Source organism: Mastigoproctus giganteus, chromosome 2 (genome assembly GCF_048544385.1).
Source record: "Mastigoproctus giganteus isolate SK-2022 chromosome 2, ASM4854438v1, whole genome shotgun sequence".
Lineage (NCBI taxonomy): Eukaryota > Metazoa > Arthropoda > Arachnida > Uropygi > Thelyphonidae > Mastigoproctus > Mastigoproctus giganteus.
This window is the reverse complement of record NC_143576.1, coordinates 184,035,835-184,062,701: the sequence shown is the minus strand read 5'-3', so window position 1 is coordinate 184,062,701 and position 26,867 is coordinate 184,035,835. Positions and strand designations below refer to the sequence as shown.

Sequence of the window (26,867 nt, the reverse complement as noted above, 5' to 3'; positions counted from 1 at the left end):
ATTTAACTACTTTCAGATGATAATTCAGAATGAATCATTATCTGCAAATTGGATGAATCACGCATCACCCAAAACTTGTGAATCATCGATGCGTTGTACGGAATCCGTATGTTTAACACTGCGTTTCCAAAGGTACTGGATAGTAAAGAATATGTGCGTTTAATGAGAATGGGAATGCTGCTGTAAAGAAATATAAATTAAGCCGCAAAAGCTATGGATGCCATTTGCAATCGCTGTGCCGAGAGAAAAAGAGCTCAGCGAATTTGGGATATCAGAGGCAGTTGGCCGTGCCATAGTTGAATTCAACTTATTGATGGCCACTTGGTGGAAACTGTTCTGTAGCGACTGCATGTCACATTACAGGCCAAAGGAAAAGGAAGCTTACACAACAGGAAAATCCGATCTGTAAACTGCTGAGTCTGGGTCGTGATCCCTAGAGGGGATCGTAATTACACTGGTGTCTGATTTTGAAATTAGGTATAATAGAGGCTTCTCGGGAAGGAAAATGTTTGAAAAATGTTGGTAGTGGTAAAAAAAAAAAATAAATAATAAAATAAATAAATAAATAAAGAAAGAAAGAAAGAAGATAAAGAAAAAAGAATACAAATAGCATGGCAAATGTGGAAACGTTGAGAGATATAGTTGTTAAATGTGTGTTAAGCATCAAAGAAACTAAGGAAATAAAGAAGCTTCAGTACATCTACAATTGTTTTGCATAATTCTTCGGTCGATTTGCTATTTGCTAGACGAAACAAAATTTCTGGAAGAAAATACCATGCTAGCCTCGCTTGAAGCCGACTAACCTGGCCTCGTGAAAAAAAAAAAAAAAAAAAAGGCCATAAAAAATTCCTCGTGACTGGACTCGAACTCAGGCCTTTTCCACTCATTTGTGCGAGGACGATGATTATAATTATTGTCTACCCGAGAAGGCAGTTGGAAGATACATGGAGGGACAAAGAAATGACAATGAAAACAAAAGTAAAATTGTGCAAGACACAATTTGATCAGATACAGCATTATATTTCTGGAATATTGAGTTATAAAAAAATAAATAAAGAGAAAATGTTGGTTGATTTGGGCGCTTTTGTACAAAGGAAGAAATACACCAACGCCTGAACGTCTCACGGCGTTACTGTATTTTACGCGTGTATTCTATAGTCGTTTTGTTTGTGTTGTAAATGAAAAACATTGCTTCTGGGAGGAAAACCTTTCGTCATAGACAGGAGGAACATTTACGTGTTTTTTTTTTTTTTTTTTGGAACCAAGGCCTTTTCTATACGGTGTGAAAGAATAATGATTACAAATACTTCATTAAATTGCAATCATAATAATGAAAAAACTCGTCATTAAAAACATTCAATAAGAGCGTTGCCATAATCTTTCCTTAAAAGGAAGGAAACTCATGTAGTGACAATTTCGATTAAATTGGCTAATAGAAATGAACGAAGGTTTCAATTAAAAGAAAGATACTCACGTGTGCACGAAGGAGGGGCATATCCTAGTGGACACTGACAAACACCCGGCCGAATACATTTCCCTCCGTGCTGGCATGCAGTGTCGCAGGTAGCTGGAAGAAAGAACACCATTATCGAACAACGCTCGACACAAGACAGCACTTGTTATTTTAACTTTGAATTTTTTCTATGAACTTCGAATTCCAAAAATTATACAGGGTGTCTCAAAAATATTGGTACAAACGTTTAGAGGAGGTAGTTAACATCGAAAGGAATGTGAATCGCATAGGAACCCATAACCGGAAACGTCACGGGAAAGTAGCAGCAGAGGCACAACAAGCAGAAGTGACACAAGACGGTAATTAGTGGCAAACATTTACTTGACATAATATTAACAATGGAGTACGAGATGGATGCATTTCATGATGTTACAACAGATGCTCGAAGGTTCCACCATGAGACGCGATGCATGCGTGACACCGACGCAGCATGGATTGGCGGACACGGTCGAACACGCAGACGAGTCTCGCTACGAGATCCATTTCCGTCTCCACAGGCGATTCATATACGATAGATTTGAGCCCCCCCCGTAGAAAGAAATCAAGGCTAGATAAATTAGGTGAGTGTGGGGGCCAGGCAACGGGTCCACCACGGCCAGTCCATCGACGCCCAAAACGCCTGTTCAAATGGTCACGAACACACCTTCCGTAATGGGCAGGCGCCCCGTCATGTTGAAACCAAATGTTGCGTCTCACATTTGCTGGAACATCGTCAAGTAACCCTGGTAGAACTTGTTCAAGAAAGATCCCATATTTAGCGGAGTTCATGCGGGATGGTAACAGGTATGGGCCGACTAAGCAGTCACTGACCATACCTGCCCACACATTTATTGCGAAGCGATGTTGTGCCGCATGGGGGCGCACATCGTGTAGGCCCTCTGCTAATCCATACATTAGGTGCATGTCTGCCAGCTCACAGTTTGTATATCGATGCATGCCCTTCGTGCGGCGTCTACTGCTTGAATGAGTAAACCAGAAATTTTCCCTCTCGCGAACTGATGAACAGCGCCGTGTACCGACTAACGGTGATGTTTACGGTTAAGGGTTCCTATGCGATTCACATTCCTTTAGTTGTTACCTACCTACCCTAAACGTTTGTACCAATATTTTTGAGACACCCTGTATATACATATTTATTTACGCTCTGATTCTTGATTTGAATAGTATACAGTATCAAACAATACTCACTTTTATAAAATTATTATTGGAATCTTGACTATAATCCAATAACTCATAATTGGAGATGGCTGCTATTGTTAAATATATCGATGACTTCTTTATCAGCCTTTTTCGGTCCACTGCAGGACCACGGGCTTCCTCCTCCTATTAGAGTGAGGATATTAATCATAAAGTTCCACGCTGATCAGGTGGGTTGGGGACCATATTCTATCTGTACAAATGTAAGTTCAGACTTTTTTTCTCGGAGTGTCTCGGGGAATTCCTACCCCCTCCGTCGCCTGAGATCGGTTAACTCATCTGAGAAAGAAATAGCCTTTAAAAGTTCCCCAATCAATGTTAAGATTCTAACCCAGACTTTATCAGACGAGTGACAATGCGAGATCACTATAAATAAATGCATCTTTATTATGCACCAAAGAGAGAGAGAGAGAGAGAGAGAGAGAGAGAGAGATAGAGAGACAAAACACACCTACATGGCATCCGTCATGATGAAATGCTGGGGGGAGGGGTGGATTTCACAGCATAATGTCATGGAAGACACTGTGTAGAAAATTATATATTGGTGGGTGGGTGAAAAGGGAAGAATTCAGGGAAAAAAAACTTTTGTAACTAGTCCACTTTTTAATTGGGCCGTTGTATCCATCGCGGATGAGTCCCCATTCAAACCGAGTTCACGGGTGGAAACGTACCATGACACCCTCGCCTGAGACCAATCAACTATTCACGGTGTGAAATCGAACTCAATGCTTTTCTCTCACGGGGTGTGCAAAAGGGCAAATATCGTAGCCAAGGCATAATCCGCAAGGATCTGTAGGAAAGAAATTGGGCAAATTGGGTAAATATTGGGATGCTTCATTTAGAATGGCGAACTAAGTAATGTCTTTTATTACATTTTTAAGCTGCCATTTCAATAGAAGCTGAAGCACGAGATTGTGTAAATGAGAATATGTTCTGTTGGTGTGGTTGCATTTTTAAAATATGCCTCAGAAATCCGTCTTTTTATGCAGTGAAAATATTTGATTTAAGAAATACATTGTAGAAGGGCGTTTTATGAGTTATGCAGGTGAATAAATAACTAAAAAGAGAACATAAAAGTGGTAGAAAATCATGATTATGTTTAGTTGTGGATAAAAATTGTTACTTATAAATAAATAATAGGAGGGAAGGAGTAATACCGACTGAAGGTCGATATTACTTTTTGTAAAAATAGGAAAGCAGAGCATTGTCAGAACTTATACTGTCGTTAGGCTGTATTTCGAAGTATTCAGACGTCTTCATTGGTCGTACTTTTAGGGCAAATGTTAGAAAACATGCGTATTTTACATAAGAAAAGTGACGTTTTTCAAACCTTAGGGCAGAATAAAATAAAGGTCATCTAATGATGAGAAAATTAGTGTGAGTAAATTCGTGCATCCTGGAACTCTGTACAACATGAGGACTGTCGGAACTCTGTACAGTTGTACACAGTTCCGGGAGTCCTTATGAGTAGCTCGGTAATAAATCTGACCATGAACTCTAAAATAATATTGTCCTATGCCAGTTATAGAAGCAATTTTCGCAGCTATTGAAGCAAATTATATAGAATTATTATAAGCTCTTCGCATTATAGAGCTTTATAATAGAAGAATTTGACATTAGTTCACAAGGAAAGTCTGTAAATACTCGTCTAAATTCTAATTTCAAATTAAATGTTTGGAATTGCGCAAATACCAACGACTTTAATTCCTTCCATGATTATTTCATCAATTGGTTTAGTCTAACTCCTCAGGGATTTGCTAGACAGCAAATTCCTGACGAAGTCACGTAAACCGTATGAACAGACGATATAAATAAGGGCTTCTTCCATAGCGTACCAAAGAATTGCTATATAGTTTAATCTTCATGATAGTCTCCTAGCAAGATTTGTTTAAGTAATCATCATCCCTATATAGTGCAAGGGCAACATGACCTGTGAAATCTGCAGTATCTTTATCTAGTCCAAATTTTCCATACAGTTCTGCAGTTGTCATGTGAGCGGATCAACATCCTTTTAAGTTTTTGGACCATCTAATGCAGACTCTTGCACAAATACTAAGGAATTTCTGAAAAGTCGCTTCTCAAACATTCCCATAAAATTTGATGCTAAGGCCCCCTTATATCACCAGGAATCTTGCAGATCTTGCTTCCCTTGTACACATAACTGCTTTCAACTGACTTAAATTCCAAAAAGCTAGTGATTCCTACATGAATCAGTAATTTGACCAACCGACAATTTTAGGATGAGATCCACATTATAATCTCCAGAACGTCCATATTCACCAAGCTGGGTTACAGGCATATTAAATACCCTCGTGGGTAGCACAGTTGGTAGAAATGCGTCCTTCCCCACACAAGTGGAAAAGACCCGAGTTAGAATCCAATTAGCGATGCGAAAAATTTTTAAGGGCCTTTGTTAACAATGTGGCTGAGTTAGCTGGGCTCAGGTGATGGTTTTTTTCTTCCGGAAACTCTGGGTTTTAGTCCGGCAAGCAGCAAATTGAACACAGAATACATTCAATTTATAGGCATATTATGTACGGCGCAATATGGCCTAAGTTGCTGCTGCTCTTGAGCCAGGGATTATGAAAAGAGAGAGCACCTGTGTGAACAGTATTTTCTTGATCAGAAAGTGGTTTTGTTTAAATTTAAGTGTATTAGAATTAATATTGATATAGAATTAAGTATAATTTACAAAATATTCTACGTATAGTAGGTATTTACCTTATCGGTTAAGTCCAGTAGGTGATTCACCGGTTCAGTGTACTTACATTGATTTAAATATGTCTTAACATATCTATATTTTAATTATTTTTCACCATATGGTAATATTTAAATAATTTCAGTTTTATTTTTAAGTGTGACTTTTTCATCGTGCTCTATTTCGATATATTGTAGTTATTTTTTAAATGGAAACAGCAAGCATATTATGTCTCAGGATACAGCGCGTCTCTTGGGGGAATTACAGTTGGTGAGTCACGGTCTGTTCCCTTGCACAAACTATCGCCAGCTGACGGCGATATATTTCTGTGCTCAACGTGTAGGGAATGCGACGGTCTTAAAGCAAAACTTGGCTTAGTAATGGGCGAAACAGAGTTTCTGAGACAGCGAGTGGTTGCCTTGGAGAATAACAAATATGGGGACTTGGCAGTTATTGAAGTGTTCAGTATTATGCCATGGGATGCACTCTCGAAGGATCAAGCATTAGGAATTAGGTTATCAGATGAAGAGTACTCTGGTTCCAGTGGGGTAATATGTTAGTGGGTGATTCCATCGTTAGAGGAAAACTGGAAATGTATTCTGTAATCGAGGCAGACGAATCAGAACCCAGCCATGCGTACCAGTGATTAAAGTTGATCACTGGTTGTACCAACCAGTTGTCAATTCGCAAGGGACTTGAAGAGCGTATGGTTATACATTAATAACTAACAACTTAAAACAAATACGAACTGATGATTTAGTCAAGAAATATAAGGTCATGCTGGAAAATGCCGCGAAATAGGTGATAATGTTATGGAAGTGAAGCTCTTCTTAACTTTGGCTGCCCTAGTTAACAAAAGGGATTTTGTAAGAATGGAATACGCTTGAACAGGAGAGATGCAAGGGTATTTGCTGATGCCACAAGAAATGCGTTAACAACTCACGGAAATCGCTAATTGGAGGGGTGGGGATAGGGAGTCTCCGGTAAGACTCAGATTAATATTAACCAAGGTTACAAAATTGCACTCTCCTCGAGAGTAGGTATGGGATACCTTGTAGGCCGCCGTAGCCTAGTGGTCAGGCGCGCGGGTGCATAAGTACACGTGCCCTGAGTGACCGGGGTTCAAGCCCGTGACTGCTGAATACGGTGCTGTTTCTTGTATTCTGTCTACCTTGTGAACTCCTCTGACCGTTTGGTTGTCCTGAAGTATACACAGAAAATTTATTTAATTCCATATACAGGCCGGCCGCGGTTTCCGCTTCACTGACAGCTACGATTCAAAACAATTTGATATCATCGGCAGAGATTAAAAAGGTCGCCCTTTGCTTTTAGCTCGTAATGTAAGGATGCCATTTAGTGTAACAAATAACGCGCGACAAGCTGTATAACCATTTTAACTCTGTAATTTGCTCTCAACTGTATTCGTAATCATTCTATAACAGCTAACAACGCAGTTTCTGTCTGTTACGACGTTACTGCTGCAAATTAAGTCCTTTACACAGAACCATTGATTCCAAAATGTTTCAAACCATTGATTCTAAAATAGTTTTGAAAGTCTGCATCGAAGCGTGCTTCAATCCGCTTTGTATAACTTAAAATCGGATGTCGTTGCTATATCTCTGATCTTGTGCCTTCAGAATAGACCACAACATGCAGCAGTTAAAACAGGTGTCGCAACTTGTTACTACGGAGGTCCTCCTAGAAAGCCGAGTCCATATAATTTGCAGCAGATTATTATTTTTTTCAATTATTTCATAACAACTTAAACTCTGTCACACACGTTCAGTTTCTGCTGTACGTCTTTTCTATAGATATTTCCACCGGAACCGAACTGGCATCTGTAATTCCATCGCTCTCTTCTAAACCTGTCCGAACACGTGCCTCAATCATCCAATTTTCGTTTACTGTCTAATTTCGACCTTTTACCTCTGTTCTCTGGAACAGCCCTCCTTCACGTATATTTACGAAAATTACAATCAACAGAAATCTGGGTTTGTTTTATTTAAAAAAAAATAATAAGACAATAAACACTTAATCTTCATTTTTAAACTGTTTTTTTAGCATGCTATCCAAATCAGCGCTATTCAACTTTTTTCTAAACAGTTGAGATATTCCTCTCTGGGTTTTCTGTCAGATAAGTCAGTCCTACACGCACATACGTAGTTCTATTACATCCGTTTTGCACACTGGGGCACTCATCAACCAACTGACAGAAAGAGCTGTACAACTGGAAAATGAACAAAAGAATCAAGTAGTAGAATGACCCGTCACCCGAATTGGAGTAATGAGGATCGGAGATAATCTTCTTAATTCTAAGTGAGGAACAGTTCAGGTGACGGGTGGCCTTGAGATTGCGTGCCGTTACACTTAGGATATTCGATGGGCTACTCTCATTCAGTCACCCCAAAATAAATCTTATTCACCCAAGGGTGGACCGTAACCATACTAATTGAATAGCGCTGATGTAAATGATCATTAATCATTGGCGTAGTTCAGGGATCACCAACTGGCTGACCGCCAACGATAATTTACGAACTGCGAGTGATCTGAATCTAGTTTAATAATGTGTAAATAAATAATGATTTTAGTTTCATTTTTGTAAGTTCCCTTAACTTTACGCGTGTTATTTAAAAAACCGATCATAAGAATACATCTTCCTTTGCGTTCTGTAAGTGTCCTGTAATAATTAATAAAAGGAAATAAAAATATTTTATTGTAATATTCAGGTGACGTTTTATTATTTTATGCCAAAAAGAGAATCCAGACCCCGATCACTTACGCGGTTCTATTAAGGACCAAGCAGAAAACTAATTGGTAAATCCTGGTTAGTTGATTCTAAACGGATAACAGGCCTCAATTCTTTATTTCGACCTTCCAGTTGTAATAACGAAATTGTATAGAGTGCTTCGTAGTTCATTATACTGTTGTTTATTGCTTATAATCGTAGAAAGGACAGAAGATAAAAACCAGGAAATTCTATTAATCGAGTAAGTCGAAAATCTTAATTAGCTCCATTAGAAAAGTCTATTCGTAATGGAACTGGCGCGTCTCTATTATAAACAGAAAGTAATAATGCGGAATAGAAAGACTGCATCAGCACCAACTCAATCGTGATTTTTTTCTTTTTCTTTTCTTTTGTTCTATACACTGAAAGGCTTGTGAAACAATAGGGATTCTTGTTGCAGAGTTACTAGGATGCACAGGACGTACCAACCAATTTAAGAATGCGCCCTGTTCTTAAACTACTGTCATTGACATTTAAAGGGCTGCTTTATTGGCTTGTCCCCTTAGACGGTCTGCTAACAGACTCCCAATAGCTATCTGCATTAAGATTATGATTAGAGGTCGTTCTGTCCATAACAAGGAAGTCGCATCAAACACTGAATGACATTGTCGGTTTCTTTCGTGGCCCAAAATCGGCAAGGTTAACTGCATCCCATCAATTTCATTTGGGCCCATCATCGAACAATCTGACTGCTTAATGGGACTTCTACTTCCAGCTTCGTTATCTACTCTTGACCTACTTTGATTCCGGGTTCTGCAAAATGGTTTCTCTTCGGATTTCGAAACCGCAGTGTGTACCTCGTAATAGGCCAACATATGGGGTTACATTGAACTAAGGAATACATTAAACTGCGCGCGCTTTTATTATATATACACGTAGAACACCTTTCTTGACAACCATAAGCAGTGAATTTTTCATATTTTGTGCGCATGGATCATCTTTTTTCTTTTGTTCTTATTTTTGTGCACAAAAAGAACGAGATGAAAACAAAGAAAGATATAAAAATATAAGACAGGAGATGAAGGAGGATAATTACAGAAAAATAGAAATTAAAACTTGTAAAGGAAAAACTCTGTAAATTGTCAAAGCAAGAATTTATTCTTGTTGAAGAAGAGGGGGGGAGGTCCAAGATTCACGTGATAACGCGATAGTATTGCACTCAACAGTGGAAACTTTTCTAGAACGAAGTTTGAGTTTTTCGAAACATTTCCTGTTGAGTCGTTTCTTTACCGGATAGGGGGAAATTTGGCAACAGTCCAATTAGTTCCGTCATCATTAGCTGCACTGGAAGTTTATGTCATTAGAGACCCCGGTTTCATGTTCCTTGCAGTTCATGACAAAACAATTGGAGGAACCTGAAGAGTGTGCGGCCTGGTAATGATATATTAATGATGGTTAATCGTCACTCCAGACCGAACTGTTGTGGTGGAAATGACTGATTTGTAGGGTATAATGTCAGTGGATCCAGCACATAATCGGTTTTTATCCTTTGAGGAAGTCTCCCAATGAGAGGAACAAGAAAAAAGAAAAAGTAAAAAATGTCACGCAACGTTCATACGATGCCGTACCTATCAGAATAGAATAGATGTAAACATAAAAACAAAGGATTGAAGCATGCGCGCAACAGAAAAACTGAGAGATAAACAAAAACGAAGTCAATATTAAAGCCCCGAAGAGCTTTTTTTTTTTTTTTTTTTTTAATTTAATTATTAGCTTATCGGAGAGGTTAACTTAAAGGGTAGCGTGCAAACGCTACCCTTTAAGTTGTCAGATTACTGTTCTTAAAGTTTTAAGATTCGAGTCGTTTTATTGAAGCGAGTTGCCTTCTTTTGTTTCCATCTTGTGAGTTAAATCCACAGCGATTTGGGAATGTCTTACCTGAGGAGTGGAACACCCTCCTAGAGTAACATTTTCTATGACTTCTTCTTCTTGGTACTGAGTTAGTTGCCTTGGTCCGTGGGGTCAGTTTAAACCCAAAATAATGAATAAAAACAGAAAAGCAGGTAACCATTAACATTCGAACTCAGTTTGCGCACATCACTGACAGAATGAATTGAAGCAATACAGGGCTGCACTACTACACTGGACAGCTTTGTCCTTTATGGGAACTCCTTTATAGGCTGTTGTTTACAAAGTAGTGGCAGTATTTTGATATAGCTCTCTTTAATAGGACTTAAGTGGCAAGTTAGTTGAAAAGCAGCACTTTCGTGAGTGTACGTAAGCGGAAAAGGTGTTTTGCTACGTATACGAAGCAAGATTAGCGCTCTTGGATAAAGACTGAAGTCGCAAGGGGAGGGAACACAAAGGAAAATGCAAGGTTTTTTTCTGCGCGTTTGAGCAGTTTGCAGAAAGTATACCATGATGCATTTATACTGAAAAATACAACGAAAATACCTCTATTTTCCCAGAATATTTACTGTTTACTGTACGGATTTGCTGTTGAGTGACTCTGTCGTCTGGAACAAATCAGAGTCACGGATTCATGTCTGAAGAAGGGGGAAATTAGTACCCCCCTTCTTCAGACATGAGTCCGTTTGACTTTGATTTGTTCCAGACAGCAGAGTCACTCAGCAATAAATCTATAGAGCAAATAACTAGAGAGCACGTGACGTTACAGCAGTGGGATCAACATGAAACCACACGAGTCAGATGCAAGTGTTAGGTGATACAGTTAGATGCAGGTGATATTGTGCGGGAGAAAATAAAAATTTGTTAAAAGAAGTTCCACTACGTTTCGCAGATTAAAATGGTCGCATTTAGATTATTATGTGATGATTATTTAATATATATATATATATATATATATATATTTAATAAATTACGCTTTAACATTTAATTTAATTAAATGTTAAAGTAATTTTATAGCAGGATTAATTATTTGGATGCACTTTGGTTGTTTCCTTTTTCATTGCAGTTTAAAGAGCAACAAAGATCAGTTATTTGTAAATATTATTAGCCATTTTGTTGTTACAGTTTGCGATATTTATTTTTTAAATTAAATCTGAGCTTGCTCCGAGAAAATAAGCCGCTCTGGAAACAACTAATAAAGTTGCAATACATCTACTGGCTTCAGCATAGCTCAAATGTTAACTGAAAGGGGTTTCCGTTATCTTCAGTGGTGCCATTTTTTTCTATTGTAGTGACAACCCTCATAGACTCGTACCATAATAGACTGCCCTAAAACCTGACATCATATTTGAATAGCGTGTAAATATTGTGCTGAATCCATTACGGGTTGTATACAAGGGAAAAGAATGAACTTGAGTGTACCGTTTGTGTTTATTGGAGATTGAAAGCTCGTGTTCCATCCGCATTGAGTATTGATGTTCACGTATAAACACTGGCTTAAAGCCTGTCTTAAATCAGTGCCCGTTGTATAATTCTTTCATTTGAATGTGATCTTGAATGAACTTTCGGTAGAGAATAGTTTATCATCCAACGGCGCTATCGATCAGTTAATTTTAATCTGAATGAAGTGGTTTTAAAGTAGAAGAAGAATTTGAAAGTAAACTACAGTCTTCAGTTATTGGTATACTTGTACAGATGAATGAAGCAGCAGAGATTTTATTAAATGCAAGGAAGACAGCGGCGCTACAGGTAAATGTATCTTCTTAGTAATGCTGTTGAGATTTCAATGAGTGTATGCTTTCTCTGTAATAAGCAGCAGTGTGGAAACTGTAAGGTTATCCGGAGCATTTATGCAGAATGCGCGATGTCTTACCCAAGGGATAGGTAGCTGCAGTCTTTGTTGTAATAAATTAAACGATATCTCTTCTTTGGAAAGAAATCAAAGGTGCCAGGAAGAAGTACGAGATAACTCTTTACAAAACGATAAGGCGTTTTTATCAAAAATAAAACATGCCCGCACTGAATAATTCTAAATACACGGATAGGATTTTCCTTTAAAAGTATGGATGGTAAAAAATAAGGAATATTTTGGCTAGAATTGGCAATTTCTTTTAAAAATCATAAATTTTCTTATATGAGCCTCCGCGAAATTATACTGAAAGGTTTAGTGATAAGCGAGTGTGGGTTTCTTTTTTTTTAAATTTGAAAAAAAAAATAAAAGATATAAGCTGCTATGCAAATTATAGATATTTAATTATTATTAACAAAGTTTTTATTAACTTATTACTAACTGTTAATTAATTTAAACTATCACTTTAAGCTTATTAAGACTAAAGTGAATTAACTTTGGGGCAAGACAAAACATTTAGCTCTCTTGGGTAGCAAAGTAGGTTGGATAGCTTCCCCCCCCCTCCTCCACCGGGTGGAAAAGACCTGAGTTCGAGTCTCATCGATGATGTGAGGAATTTTTATGGGCCTTTTTCACAACGTGGCTGAATTAGTCGGTCTCAGGCGAGGGTAGCATGGCTTTTTCTCCCGGAAAATCGTTTTCTTCCAACAAACAGAAAATCGACCACAGAACACATGCAATTTATAGATTTATAACTGGAGCAATATGGCCTTAGTCGCTGATGCTCCTAAAACCCTACTACAATAGCAACAACAGATAATAAAAACAATACGTTGCCTAATAATAAGACAACGATATGTATTATAATTATAATACAAGGCCGTGCAAAGGTGCTGCGGGCATCGTTTATTTATGTTGAGACTTTGATGGCTCCCTCGATTGGACCCCCAGAGATCGGAGGACCCTAGTGCTGCGCATCCAATGCACCCTCCCCCCATTTGCACGGCCCTGATATAATAAGATATTGTATAATATAATAAGATAATGATATGTATAAATTATAAGTTAATAATTATAAGTTACATTTGTATATCTGAGTGTGCACCCCATTTCCGTTAGAAATGAGGTAATTTCACATGATAAAGGGAAACGTATTTAGAATATTGCTATTAAAAGTACTTTTCTGGTGATTTACTTGACACACGCATCAAGATGAGTAATGAATACAATTATCTTGATAGTGGTCACTAGACTGGTCCGACACTCGCAGGAGGAAGAGTGGACAATCATTTTAAGGAGCTGTATAACATTAATCTGGGGGTCAAAATTAAGATCAAGAAATTTATTATGATTAGAAATTTCCCTCAACGTTCGCAATGTTTTTTAATGAAATTTATAAATAGTTTCCTTTCACAACCTAATAGATTTCCAGATCGGGTCTCAGTAGTAATTTTCAAACCTAAAAATGTTTTTAAGTGAAAAAATAATTTATATGGAAAGACAACAGACTTGCATAGCAATTAAGGTTTAATGATGTGATGTATACAGTTTATATAAAGACAAAGTGAAAAAATAAAACAGCACTGCTATTTTTATTGCTGTTAAAGATCTTAAATTATCGGCTTTGGCTCTGGAAAAGAACTGCTAGTATTGGACTGCCAGAAACTTAGGTAGTGAAGAGTGCCAATATACACTGGTGCACAAAAGTTAAGTAACAAATGCAACAACGTAAATGAGCTTAGGACTTTTCACTAGATTACTGAAAAACGTTAGTAAAATATTCATTTAATGTGTCGTAGTAATGCACAAAGACTGAACAATTTTGGTATGAAATTACGTTACGCTTGGAGACTGCGAACTTGCGTGAAAATGGAGGTTGCAAGAAACCTCCCTCCGCAATACTACTGAAAAGTTCTAAATTTTCTCTGGATATTTAGTTAATTTATTAACTTTTAATAAACACGTCTACAGCACTCATTCTGTGAGTCATCTTGTAACATAAAAACACCCATTGCCTGTTTTACAGCAGGGTAACTGTCACTAAGTGACAATGGTTTAATCCGGCGCGATTACTAAATACGATGATTTTCTTGAATTCTCTATCATGTGAACTCTTCCGAACTTATGTGGTTGGTCCTGAAGTATAAATTTATTCATATACAAGTATAATTATAAGAAACGAAGTGCATAATCTGTATATTTGGAGATTCTGGGCTTAAATCCCGTTGTAGAGTGGAGGAATTCTGAAAGCCCTCTTCAGCTGAAGCTAAATCTAGCCAGTCTGAGGAGGAGAGCGAGTAATCTCTCCTCAGAGTAACTCAAGGAGTTTTTCCGTCCGCATGTCACGCAATTTGATCTGAATGCAAATTTATACAAACGTAATAAACCGTATGAAGTAATGTTATGAATCAAAGTAATCGACGAGCCCAAAAATAACTGTTCAAATAACCAATCAACTTAATTTCTTCATTTCTGGCAAAACAAAATAAACATTATTTGAATTTCACAAAATATTCTATTATTACTTTCAGGAGTTACCTCAAGAAGACATTTAATTACAATTATACGATAGACAAAATTATTAGAACGTTTATTGAAATTGTTGCAAACAAATTTTCCATGGACACTGTGATCAATGGTCGTGCTTATTCAATTACAAAGATTGGATACTGTACGAATAAAGGGAATTTATCAGATGGCATTGATGCCGATTTAAGAATACTCTTCATGGGTCTCGTATCCTGCAGGACTTGTTCTCTGAAAGGGTTCGGAACAATTTAATCTGATAAAACAGATATTTGTTTTAGAAAGGCAGAATGATGCTCCTTGCGTTTTAATTATATATGACAGAAATTAGTGTATTTGAGTTTTTTTAAAACAAATCAATAATGGGAACTACTGTATTTATATCCAGGTTTACAAAAAAATATTATTGTGGTGCCAGCCACTTAGGCCAAATAGTGTGTTCAAAAATTATTTGGCTTAAATGGCCTGGCAGCACTTGGGCTTGCTTTTTGATGATTCAGCTTTTGAAAGAAGCTATTTTTAAAGGATAAGTTTCTCTTTTTGATCAGCCTATTTATAGTTTAATTAAGTAATCATCTAGCCACCTCCCGCATGCGATGATTACATCTAGCAGATGTGATCAGTAAAACTGTCATATTTTGTGCAAGAAAGAATGTGAACTGATGTAAGTTCCTTCCGCGCTGTACTGAGGTATAGAGGGTTGATGTTTATGTAAATATTAAGCGCTATCCAGAGGAGATGGATCTCTTTGGTAAACCATGATCGGGCGATAAAGAATAAAACAGAATAACACAAAAAATGTAATAAATAAATTTACAAGTCAACTCGAGGAGAATTCTTTTTGCTGTTGACGAAACCATTCTCAAAACGACTGCTGTAAATCAACATCCCTTCGGAGATGTTGATTTACATCATCATATCGGAAGAGACAGGCACTGGAAGGGATGTGGTTCAACACTTGCATGAGAGATGGTTTGGGAAATGTCAATTCTTATAGCCTATCTGCATCTTCGCTGAGTGACAGCCCTCTGAACCCAGCAACTGTATAACAGCACGCCACCCCTGTTTAGAACTAGATATGTTATAATACAGTATATGACTCCCACAGGTTACACTACTAACGGATATATTTCGTGAGATGACCGAATAGTTTCAATCGGGTTTCTACTGAACCTACCTTATAACAGATTCGCATAAGAAAAGGTTAATCAGCTGTGTTCTTCTCATGTTTTCAAGCTTAATTACGACAGCTTTCCTTTATTACTCAGGAGTAATACAGAGAAGCAATTTTCCGAGTGCAATAACTTTTTGACGTGAGTGTACTTCCTTTTTTCTCCCAGAGTCGAAAGAAAGGCAAAACGTACATTAATAGATAATACCCAGAGTCAAAAAAAAAGAGAAGGAAATTAAATTTTTTACGCACATCTCCACGAAGTCAGAATAAACGATTCTTAAAAAGCGAAAAACAAAAAAACAAACTTTTTCCGAACATGGCTCGATGATATTTTAAACGCGGTTCGAATAACAAATATGAAAACGCACTTTCTATGTCGGATCAGTGTAAGCGCCATAACTCGAAACTGCCAACCTCCGTTGAGGCACAGAGATAACGGTCGGAGTAATGAGGTACTGGTAATCACCTCCTTCTGACACTAATGACTTCATAAATCACTTTTAATAGCGACTTTTTCAAACCCACTGCCGGAGTTTTATTTGAAAAATATATAATTATTGCGTTGGGAAGGGTTACCTAACTATCTTCGGCGTGGTCGTGCTGTCTCGTGTAATTTATACGTCCCGTCTAATATGGCTCTTCAAGACTGAAGGTTTAATTAAAAAGAATACAATACTTCCATTCTTATCGGCTTTCTCGGTTACAGAAGTAGCATAAATATTACGTATCTGTACGCCACAGATATCTTAATGGCGCGTCGAAATTGGTTGCACACACAAACACACATCGGCCCATCCCGATGGTGATTACGTTGTTTAAATGCCCCTCTGTTCGCCTTCCTACTTCACAGAGTAATGAGCCCTCTTCAGCTATCGCCATTAATACAGGACATCTGCCTACCTACGTAGCTGCTGCCTTTCAGCAGGTTTAAGTCTTGGCAGGGCCGGCTGTGTTAATTGCTGACAGCGTGTACTCGATTTTTTTTTTTTTTTTTTTTTGGCAGATGTTTTCCCTCCTCGTGACCACACAATTCGTAATGACACCAATTAGGGCTGACATCCAGCAAAATCACCTCGTTTTTTGCGATGGTTTCCCAATAAGACGGCGATCCAGGAGTTTTTTTTTAACATCTTGAATTGATGACCCTTTACAATAACACCCACGGTGTTTAACGAACGTGTGAGGTTGGACGTTTGACTACCTCCTAGTTGATGACATCTTTCATTTTTAATACCGGAGTCATTGAACGGCTGCTTAAGGTGGGACATTTAGTAGAAGATGGATTTTTGTTCTCTATCTGAGTTATTGAGTCTTTTCAGAGTACCGGGAGTCAAAAATGCAATTTTTACAACTCATTGAAAGTAATTGTACACTGCTAGACTGATACAAACTGTGTGCTGTAGTTATTTGAAATCATACGCAATTTTACGTCGGTTTTGTACCCTTATAATTAACCCAATCACATAAATCTCTTCTGGGCATTCGTTATGTTCATTGTCAGCTTTGATTGCTACGCCTCGGGTTGTTCAAAACAGGACAAGTGTGGTGGGATTTCACTCGTGGCATTTTCTCTTAAATTTTATTCTGTTCGAGATAGATTACAGTGGAATTCCATTATCGCTAACAAATGCCCGAATTCCATTTGTAATTGGTATTTTAATTGTAATGAAGTTCAGAAATCTGGATTATTGTGCACCGTATATCACTTTCTTGTCATCCAAATCAAATTGAGATATTTCTAACTTTATTTATTAGACAGAAGCAGTTGGAATTTTATCATTGAATTAGAGGAAATGGATTTTTAATTTGAATTTGTTGGTGGGGATGCGGAGGAAGAGTGAAAACTGTTTCTCCTTAGGCAAAGGCTACTTTATATCCAGCGAAGAATGTGCATTTGGAGAAAGTATGAGCTGTGTTTTGGTTGGTGGCACAGGTTTTCCGAAAGAGCAAAGGTGTTTAGGACACGTAGGTAATGAAATAATTAGTTGTTGGAATCAAAGGCTTGATTATGTTAGAGTTATTATATCTTATCTTATTTGCTAATAACAGCAGGTTAGTTTTGCGTTCAACTGAAAGAAAGAATCCTAATTTGAAAGTGCGGGGATGGTACGTAAATCACCTGATCTTATAAGTCATAAAATTTCCTGAGGTTACCAAATTCTCAAAAAAGAAGAAAATAAAAAAACAAAACACGGTGTCTGGTGTGTTGTAAAATGAAACATAATTGCATTACAAGTTGTTTTAAGACTCGTATGTAGTCTGTTTCTCATCGATTTAAAATATCCATTTGGTTGGAATGCACCGATTACCAATCACTCAGATTTCTCACCATAAAGAGCTGTTTTCGTTCATTCACCACTCACAGCGAGAAGCCTAATTTCAGTGGAAACCTGTTGATAAAATGTTTCATTCTCTCCCGACTAATATGAAAAAAGGGTAAAAATAAGCAAGATGCCGAATTACCTTTCTCGCACCTATCGCCGTGGTAACCAGGAGTACAGATGCACCGATCTGGTGGCTCACATACTCCTCCATGTTTGCAGTGAACTGTACACTTGGCCTCTGGTACTGTGGGGAGAAATAAAAAAAAGAGAAAGATAGCATATTAAAAAATACAAGCATACAAATCCTACTAACTTCTACTTTTTTTTAAGGTATTTTAATGTTATAACGCGGTAATTCGATGAGTGCTCACAGGCCATTAATTGCAATGAATCTGACAGCGAGTGGTTTCTCATATAGAGAACCACTCGATATAAGATTACCACATTAAATCTTGAAAGCAGAAGACCCTTGTCTCGAAGACATTTAAAGGCGAAATTATACTGCCAGAGGATGTAGCATTTTACCACAGCATTTTCAGTTCAAATAAAGCGGTGAGTACTCCTAAATACGATCTTATAAGATCGAGTAGGGATGTTATTTCCTTAAAGCGAGACATAAACACGAAATAAATGCACTATAAAAATTTATCTCATTTCTGAATGTATTAGCCATATAGTGCAAGGAAGTCATAGGCTTTTGATTCACCGAAAAAAATAGATAAGAAAATACAAATTATGCGCTTCCCTCCTCACATAGGTAACTATGCAATTGACCTTTGAATTTCTTCAAATTGTCAGCCTCGAGTCCTGCAGAGTCAACTTGTTCCGTAATCACTGTCTAAAAGAAGATTCTGCCTTAATTCATTTTACTAACCCTTCTCAAGGCATTGTAAACCTTAACCAGGTCTCCTCTGAGGCGTCTGGTTGCCATGTTCTGTATCCTACATAATCAAGTCTTTCTTGTTAGGATGCCGATCTCACCATGCCGATTGCCTTTCTTCGGACTCTTTTAAGAAGCTCAATGTCTTTTTCAGATAAGATGTCCATACTTGGACACAGTATTCCTAATGCGGTCTTACAATTGCCTTATACACTAGGATTATGACCTACCTATCTCTACAGGATTTGTTCGATATATGTCATCGAGTGGATACCATGGGCTTCCCTGGCCTCCTGTTTATACTGCTCAGAAAACTTCATATCCGCCCGTATCTTAAGTTATTGGGTTAAGCAATCTAAGGCGGAATAGGGTAGGGTTTCGTCTCAGGAGTTATTTTGAGTTTCTCAGCCTGCGCAACATCAAATTGACCCACGCACACGGCGTAATATGACTTAAGATGCTAATGCGCTATAAATCGTAGTAACAATAACATCTGCGTTTTGGTTGCTTTAAAACAGTTATAATGAAGTGGCAAACTCCCATGGTCATCATGAAATTGTTTCGGTTGTTAAAAAAAGAAACTTCTTTCATTTAAAGTTTCTCTGGCAACTAATCATTGCTTTATTGAAGAAAAAATTAATGATTTAGGAAGAACAGATGTTAATCGATCTGTCATCAATCTTATCCGCTAGTAAATGTCCAAATAATACTGAAAACGAGTTCTTTTACCAACGAGATGAACTGTTTGCTAAATTTGGAAGCCCTTGTGGTACTATCGAAGTACTCTGGAGAAATAATGCTAACAGCAATAAGAATAACAATTATTCATCTCAGACAGCATCTCTAGAATGGTGATATTCTTTCTGGCACATGCATTTTCTAAATATATATTCAAGAATGTGAAATATATATTTAAATCTGTATATGTAACACAATCTTTGGCGAGTTTACGCCAAATGACACACTTTATTTCAAATATATTTAGTTTTTCTCTTTCAGTTTCAAGTTTCCGCTGAATAAATGCGCATATTGTCCTATTAGGAACGAGTACCTTTCTAAAAAGCATGGCACGTCACGTTTACAAAGGAATCCAGGAGAAGGAATCTGTCTAACGACAAAACATCTTTTGTCCTGAAGGTATACAGCGCAGAAGCTCATAAACCAAGGAAGGCATTTGAGTCACGTAATCTTTTATGGTCTCCTAATTATACGCATGCTTTAAGCTATTGACCATTGAGCAAATTACAGTGGATACTCTCCGTATCATTACCGTTGGGATTTATTGGCTGTTTTACAGCATCTGGACGATACACTGTAGCAGTTTTAATGTACTGGAAACCATTTGCTCATTGGCACCATATGGGGAAACGACTCGGCACGAGATTACCGCAATACATCACGTGCAAACGGCGGGCTGTGACTGCGGCAGTTGTGTTGACGTAAGTGACAACATTTAAACACAAACACGATGTTGGCAGAAGATGCAACACTCATCAGACAAAGAATTCGAACATCTTTAGCGACACACATGACGTAATGGAGACTTTTAAAGCGGAGAACACAACGCTCCAACGGGGTTGCTGCCACCGAATGTCAAATTTAACCGAATCCATTTGCACGCCACGGAAGCTATATTGGCAGTGACAACCACATTAGTTCGTCACGTGGGAAGGGGTGTGTAGGAAGCCGCTCATCATCAAGAATGTCTACCGAGAATTATGTGCGAGGAAGCAGCGACACATTCCGCATTCATACATATCCAAATATAGTCCAAGATCAAGAACGCGTTGCTGATGTCATAAAATAACCTCTTGTCCTGATTCTCCCCTCACCTTTCAGTAATTAACGTATATTTTTTTTAAATTTAGTTTTTTATTTTTCACATTTTCCCCATGCAGCACTTTAAAGGTCATTGCCCAGGTCATGTAGAAAAACTTTCCTCTTAATATATATACATATTTTTGTTGTTGTTGATGTACTCACATTCTCTATCTTGCGAACTCCACTGACCTAATGTTGACCACCTTGGAGCATAAGCAGGAAAAAATACATCGGCTAAAAGTTCTCCTCTGTTGTTGGAAGAAATAGAAATGTTGGCCACGGGAAATGAAGTTCTTAAGAGGAATCTAACAACGGTAAAACTGGTGCTGAGGTCTGTGGGATAGAAGAGTTCGAATCATCAGTAGAAATTTTGATTAGAATGTGTTGGTGTCTCTAAAAGAGTAGCAACGAATGACGCATTTGTAAGGTCCCCTCAGGAAGATTCTGCGATTGATTAAAAGTGGCCAGGAATGGCTAGGAGGAAATGGATGTATTCTTATGTCTTAAATCCAGACTCTGGGTCTCCTACCGATGCAGTTCTTCACCAAGTTATTCGTAAGAAGGTATCTTATAATTTTCCTATTTCTATTAGTTCGTAATTATACATTTCCTTTTTGATTAAAATAAAACTAATATTGGAAAAACTTCTATCCATCGGTTGACGGGCACACGTGGAAATGACTTGTGAAACAAAGAATTATTGAGTAAATTTTATCTGCTATTTCAAACATTTTTAATGCATTGCAGTGAATGCTATGGCCATCTAAAAGTACTTAAATTCTACCAGCTGATTTACGTTTAAATTTAATAGCATTCATTTCATTAATGAAACAACTATGTAAATAGTTAGACATAAAAAAGCACTTTCAGTTTATCATTAAAGAGAATATCGGGGAGTTTTTTTACATGAAATTGTTGTCGTCTCGGGTCGAACGGTAGGGCAGAGTCGAAGGAAACAGGCTTCGGTTTGTGATCGCTCCTGTACTGCCTCGATGCATTCTTCTAGCTTCAAGCCGTTGTCAACGCAATAGGATGTCCTGGTTCGTCTACCCCATCCACAAGTCGACGAGCACGGACTCCACTCGGACCATTCCAGCTCTAAAGAGACAAAGAAACAATTTAGGTTGCACCCGGATGCCCAGATGGTGTGAAGGGTAATTTTGGAACCCTTCACTCCACTTTTCTTTAATCTGAATTTTGTTTATACATATTTAAGTAATTTTCTAAATTCTGAAACTTTTAAACGTACCAAACTTCTGTCCGAATCCTGACCCTTCAAAGTAGTCGGGTGCTTGTACATTCGAAGAGAACTTCTTTTCAGTCTCCTTGGAAATGTCTTCAGAAGACTCATCATCGTCTTCCTCTTCGGAGCTCTCATTGGATTCCTCTGAGGATTCGTCCTCCCCGTTCTCTTCATAGTCATCTTCAGTAGATTCCTCTGAAGATTTGCTTTCGTTCTCTTCCGATGATTCGTCATCATCGTCTTCTTCATCGTCAGGGCGATTTCCGCTACCAGTTTCGGAGAAACTGAAGTCTTCGTCGTCGATGACGTCACCTCGGATGGGCAACTGGTCGCTCTGAGTGCCGAATGTAGCGGGAACACTTTTGGCTTCCTCTATGAGCGGAAGTTCGCCTCTGTGTCGAGGAACCTAAAGGACGAAAAGTGAATTGAAAACTGATTTTAAAATCGCCCAGGAAGAAATGGAAAATCTTATGGTTTGCTTATGGCCCGAAAGGTCCCGATAGAAAATGCAACACATCTTTTTCACAGAATTACCCTATTTTTAAACTTTTTTTTTTAAGTGCATGTTGATATAAAAATCAAAGAAATAATGAAGCTTTCAGTGCCTATAATGATTTTTACCAGGTTAGCATGCGTTCAATTGTTATATAAAAGGCAGACATTAAATTCCAGTGGAGTACTGGACTACTTACCAACGGTTGGGTGTGCTCATTGCATTGGTCTTTGGCTGTACTAGGATCCGAGCGAATAATGAGCTGTTCCACGGCGCCCTGCCAAAAAAAAAAAAAATAATAATAATAAGTAAATAAAATTCACTTAATCTGGTACAGAAAATAATTTTACGTACTCACTGCATTTCGTTCCTGAATGAGTTAAACTTATTATTCTGGAACTTTAGTTTTTTTCACCCTCTCTGCTGCTTTACTGCTTATAGGCAGTAGCACATTTTGGGATTAAGCAACCAGTTTGTGTCCCAGTTAGAGAAGATCTCTTATGGGGGGTCTTCTTTCTTATTATTCAACCAACAAATTGCCATTATTCGGAGAAATTTCATATAAATTAACTTGGTACTGAGCGGCATATCACTTTGTAAGGGTAATCTCTTTAAACACTTTAAATACTTTTGGAGTTAATAACAAGAAACTTCCAATGGTCTAGCAATGTTTTTCTTTAAGTTTTCGTCAATTCTGCCATCCATGGATCAAATGTTTGGACAAAGCCTTCACCTTTCGTTGAATGACAGGCCATGCCAAGTTTCTCTACATTGGCTCCTATGGGGTCCGAGTAAATAAAGAGCAATCGGGGTACTTTATTTTTAATAGGATAGTCTTGAATAATTGCGAGGAAAAGCCTAGATTACATCGGATAACGGAAACCCAACTTTGTCGTCCTTTTTTTATCCATTTATTATTGCACTGCAATTATTACGTATAGTAATGGCAATAAAAGAATTACGTGTATACGGGGCAATTATAAAAGTTTATTTAAAGAAATACAGTAGAGTAGTATTTGTAAAATGTACATGATCGTTAATATACGAAATGGCCTCATCACTCCTTAAGATCGTTGGCAAAAACTGCACAACATTTTCCTGAAAAGAATTAAACATTTCATGTATGGTATTAAGTATTGCAGATTTTAATACCTTTCTTGCTTGGAACTTTTTATAAAAGAAATTAAACAGTGATGTGGTATCATTTATAAATACTCTTGATACCACCCTCGAAAAACCAAGGCACCAGAATAACAGATCATATGATAACAACTGGCAGACTTATTAGAGCCATTCAGTGCCCCAGGCATGAGATGGCTACTGGTGGTTCCCTATTCCCGTCGACTAAGAGAAACTCCCTTTCTGTGACATGAGTATCATGGGTTTCATTGGTTAGGTAGGTTCATCCCGTATCAAATGGTCCATCAACATAATGTTGACCTTTAAAGAGTGAGACTGCAGAGACATCTGCTATCGACTTGATTTAAGAACTCATCGATGCACTAATTCATAATCATTGTGTTGATATACTGTATCCGCTCCATCCCCAACGGCCCACTAGTTATTTACCAAGCAACCATAGGAACGTTGAAGGAAAGGGGACAGAAAAACTGGGTCGACTCTGCACAGAGGGGAACTGTACTACACAACTCTAAGAAGGTTCATTTAATTATGATCCGTCATCTTCCTACTCTACGATCATAAGACACCAGCTGGAGACAGCAGCGAAGCAAACTACTTAATTTTCTCAATTCCATAAAGAAACTTTCCTTTTCAGAGTCTGCACTTAGTTCTTTAGCTACCACTCTGACCCAGATTACTTCTACGAAATGGGCGTACTCAGTACTGTCTTTTACACTTGCTTTCTCTTTCTCATCCTACGCTGCACGTGCTAGACGATTATCACGCTATTCGCTGACAGCATCTCCCAAAATGAACTGTGTGAAGAACAGATGACAACTTGTTCTAATTACTCGTACGTTTTCCTTGGTGTGAATGCGCTGGAGACTTCAACAGTTTTTCACATGTTCTTCGATTTTACATTCACTTTTTCCCTAATTCCTTTAAAATCGTAAAATCTATAGATATCACGACATACTCTGCTCATAAATAGTCGGGTATACTCACTATCAATAAATCAATTTCTATTTACATAAAGAAATTAATTGTATATATTATACCAGTGTATAAATCGATATTTAGTTCGCAGACTTGTCTAGCTTTTCAATAGAATACCACCATCTGCAGCTAACAATACTCGAATAATTTTACTGGTATAATTATCGAGTGATACTTTTTCCAGGTGATTCTTATAAAGTGAATTGCAATTACTGAAGTTCCTTTTCAACACGAAAGCACGAAATCCAGTCCTCAAACAGTGCAAGTGCAGCAACGGCGAAGGATGTCCCAGAAGCTGTTTGCAATAATGAAATGTTTCTGACTGAACTCCCGTGTAGAACCTGGACACATCAATAGAGAGGATGAAAGGGGATAAAAGCAAACACAAAGACAGAAAGAATGATTAACTAAGAGCGCGTGTTCAGTTGTACCTTGAGTGTGGGTGAAAAACACTTTCAATGTTTTTCTCGCCTTCTCGCTCTTTGTAATTTCTTCATAAAAATTCCTGTCCTCCGTTAACGAATTTTTATATGAGGATCGCTATCCTCCGGAGAACAAAAACAGCGCTTTGCTTTCCCGTTTTAACCAGAGGTCATTATTTATAGCGCCCTCGTGACAGCGCGTAGTGACACGTGGATATATCGGGTTGTATTACGTCTCTGTTTGGGATGGAAGGATGTTGGTGGAGGAACATCAAGGCGTTTTATTTTTACTTCCTTAGAAAATTGATAGCCCGCACTACACGGAGGCTGCCCGCGTCATTACTCGTCACAAGGAAGCTACAAGAAAGTTATTTATCTTTTTTTTGTCTTTCTTCAATCCCCTAGAGCCCCCCTCTTCCCCCTGGTCTTTTCTCCGGTGAATGCTACTGAAGTTTCCCGAACTGTATTAGCTATTCTTTGTTATGGGCTCGTGACAGCACCGAAACCGGATGGGAGGTGACAGGACCTCTGATCTAGTAGAACAAGGGTGAACGAACGTTTTTCATGAGCGGTCGATACACTATTTATCAACGTCTTTCCAAGACGACAGATGTAAACAAACGAAGGGCAAAGCCAGAGCCGAAAAAAAAGGCTCAAAACGGAAGTCTTCTTTTAGAACCAACTTAGTCTTCGTCATCCCCTTTAAAGAGTACTGCTTTGCATTGCCCACTTACGCTGTAATTTGCATTACCTCTGAACTTTGACAATACTGCGTAACTGTTAGTTTTAAACTAGCTAATTATAAGAAAAGAGAAGGATGCGCTTTACCTCAGCTCAACTCGCCAATCAAGACGTACGCGTCTGAGACTGGCAAGTTGGTGGCTCTCCTACAATGCGGAATCTTCTATGATCCCAGAACATTCTTTTAACTCTCTGTTATGTGGTATCTTTAATATTTTGATCAGGCTGTGTATTTGTAATGAGTTTTTCTTTTAAGCCATTATCAGATATGTTGGATGCCATTATGTACATCCATAAATATTAAAAAAAAAAACAATGAAATAACATTATTTTGTCTTGATTGGATTGTTGTTGTAATATGGTTTTTATTAGCATCAGCAACTAAAGTTATATTGCTCATTGTATGCTGTCTGTAAATTGCGTGCGTTCTGAGGTCGATTTTCTGTTTGCTGGATGAAAAACCAGAGTTTCCGAAGTCAAAAAACACGCTACTTTCGCCTGAGACCGGTTAACTCAGCTACGTTGTGAAAAAGCCCATAAAAATTCCCCACATTATCGATGGGACTCGAACTCACGTCTTTTCCACCCGGTGTAGGGAGGAATGGGGATTCTACCAACAGCTGTTACCTACGAGGGCATTTTGTCTTGAATAGGATGTCCGAAATGTGAAGGCAAGTGTACTATCTTGTTATTTTCTATCATCAGGTTAAAGCAAATTTCGGGTAAACTGAGTTAAGTTTTATTTTGGTGGATCTGATTCGTACTAATGCTGTTGTCAGTTTTTTTTTTTTTTATTTAAAGTTCATTCATTTTTCAGAGCTAAATGAATGATGCTTCTAAATAGTTCAACCGTTTTTCGCATACCGATAAATGCTATTGTACTCTTCTCTTTTTTTTTTTTTTTTTTTTTGTCGATTCTTTGTTACAACCGACCTGGTTTACAAGAAACGGGACATGGCAGAGGACCATGAACGTTGCGTGTTCCAGACTGCATTATCATAGATATGTTAGGTTAGGTCAGGACATGGATTCTCGTTAGCTGTTGATAATTAAGATCTTGAGAATTATAAATCATTCAAAAGTGACATTTTCTTGCCTTTAAAGCCTTACTGTTATGTGAGAATGCAGCCTTTGTTTGAAGGTATTTGAGTTCTGAGACTTTCTGTAACTTTAGCCTTGTCCCTGTTTATCCAGCGTAATGTAACCAGCTAACAAGGATCAGTTTCTTCATTGAA

At 37.9% G+C, this 26,867-nt stretch overlaps 1 protein-coding gene across 1 annotated transcript in view; it reads right to left on the bottom strand.

The window, feature by feature from the left end:
* LOC150089827 (uncharacterized) overlaps positions 1-26,867 on the bottom strand; it is a 94,549-nt gene that overhangs the window by 19,565 nt on the left and 48,117 nt on the right. Inside the window, exons 4-8 of the mRNA XM_090389666.1 lie at positions 22,551-22,628; positions 21,865-22,264; positions 21,522-21,713; positions 18,054-18,158; positions 1,475-1,567 (exon numbers count right to left, since the gene is read on the bottom strand). Coding sequence (XP_090245792.1) covers positions 1,475-1,567; positions 18,054-18,158; positions 21,522-21,713; positions 21,865-22,264; positions 22,551-22,628 — 868 coding nt within the window. The remainder of the gene's footprint in view (positions 1-1,474; positions 1,568-18,053; positions 18,159-21,521; positions 21,714-21,864; positions 22,265-22,550; positions 22,629-26,867) is intronic.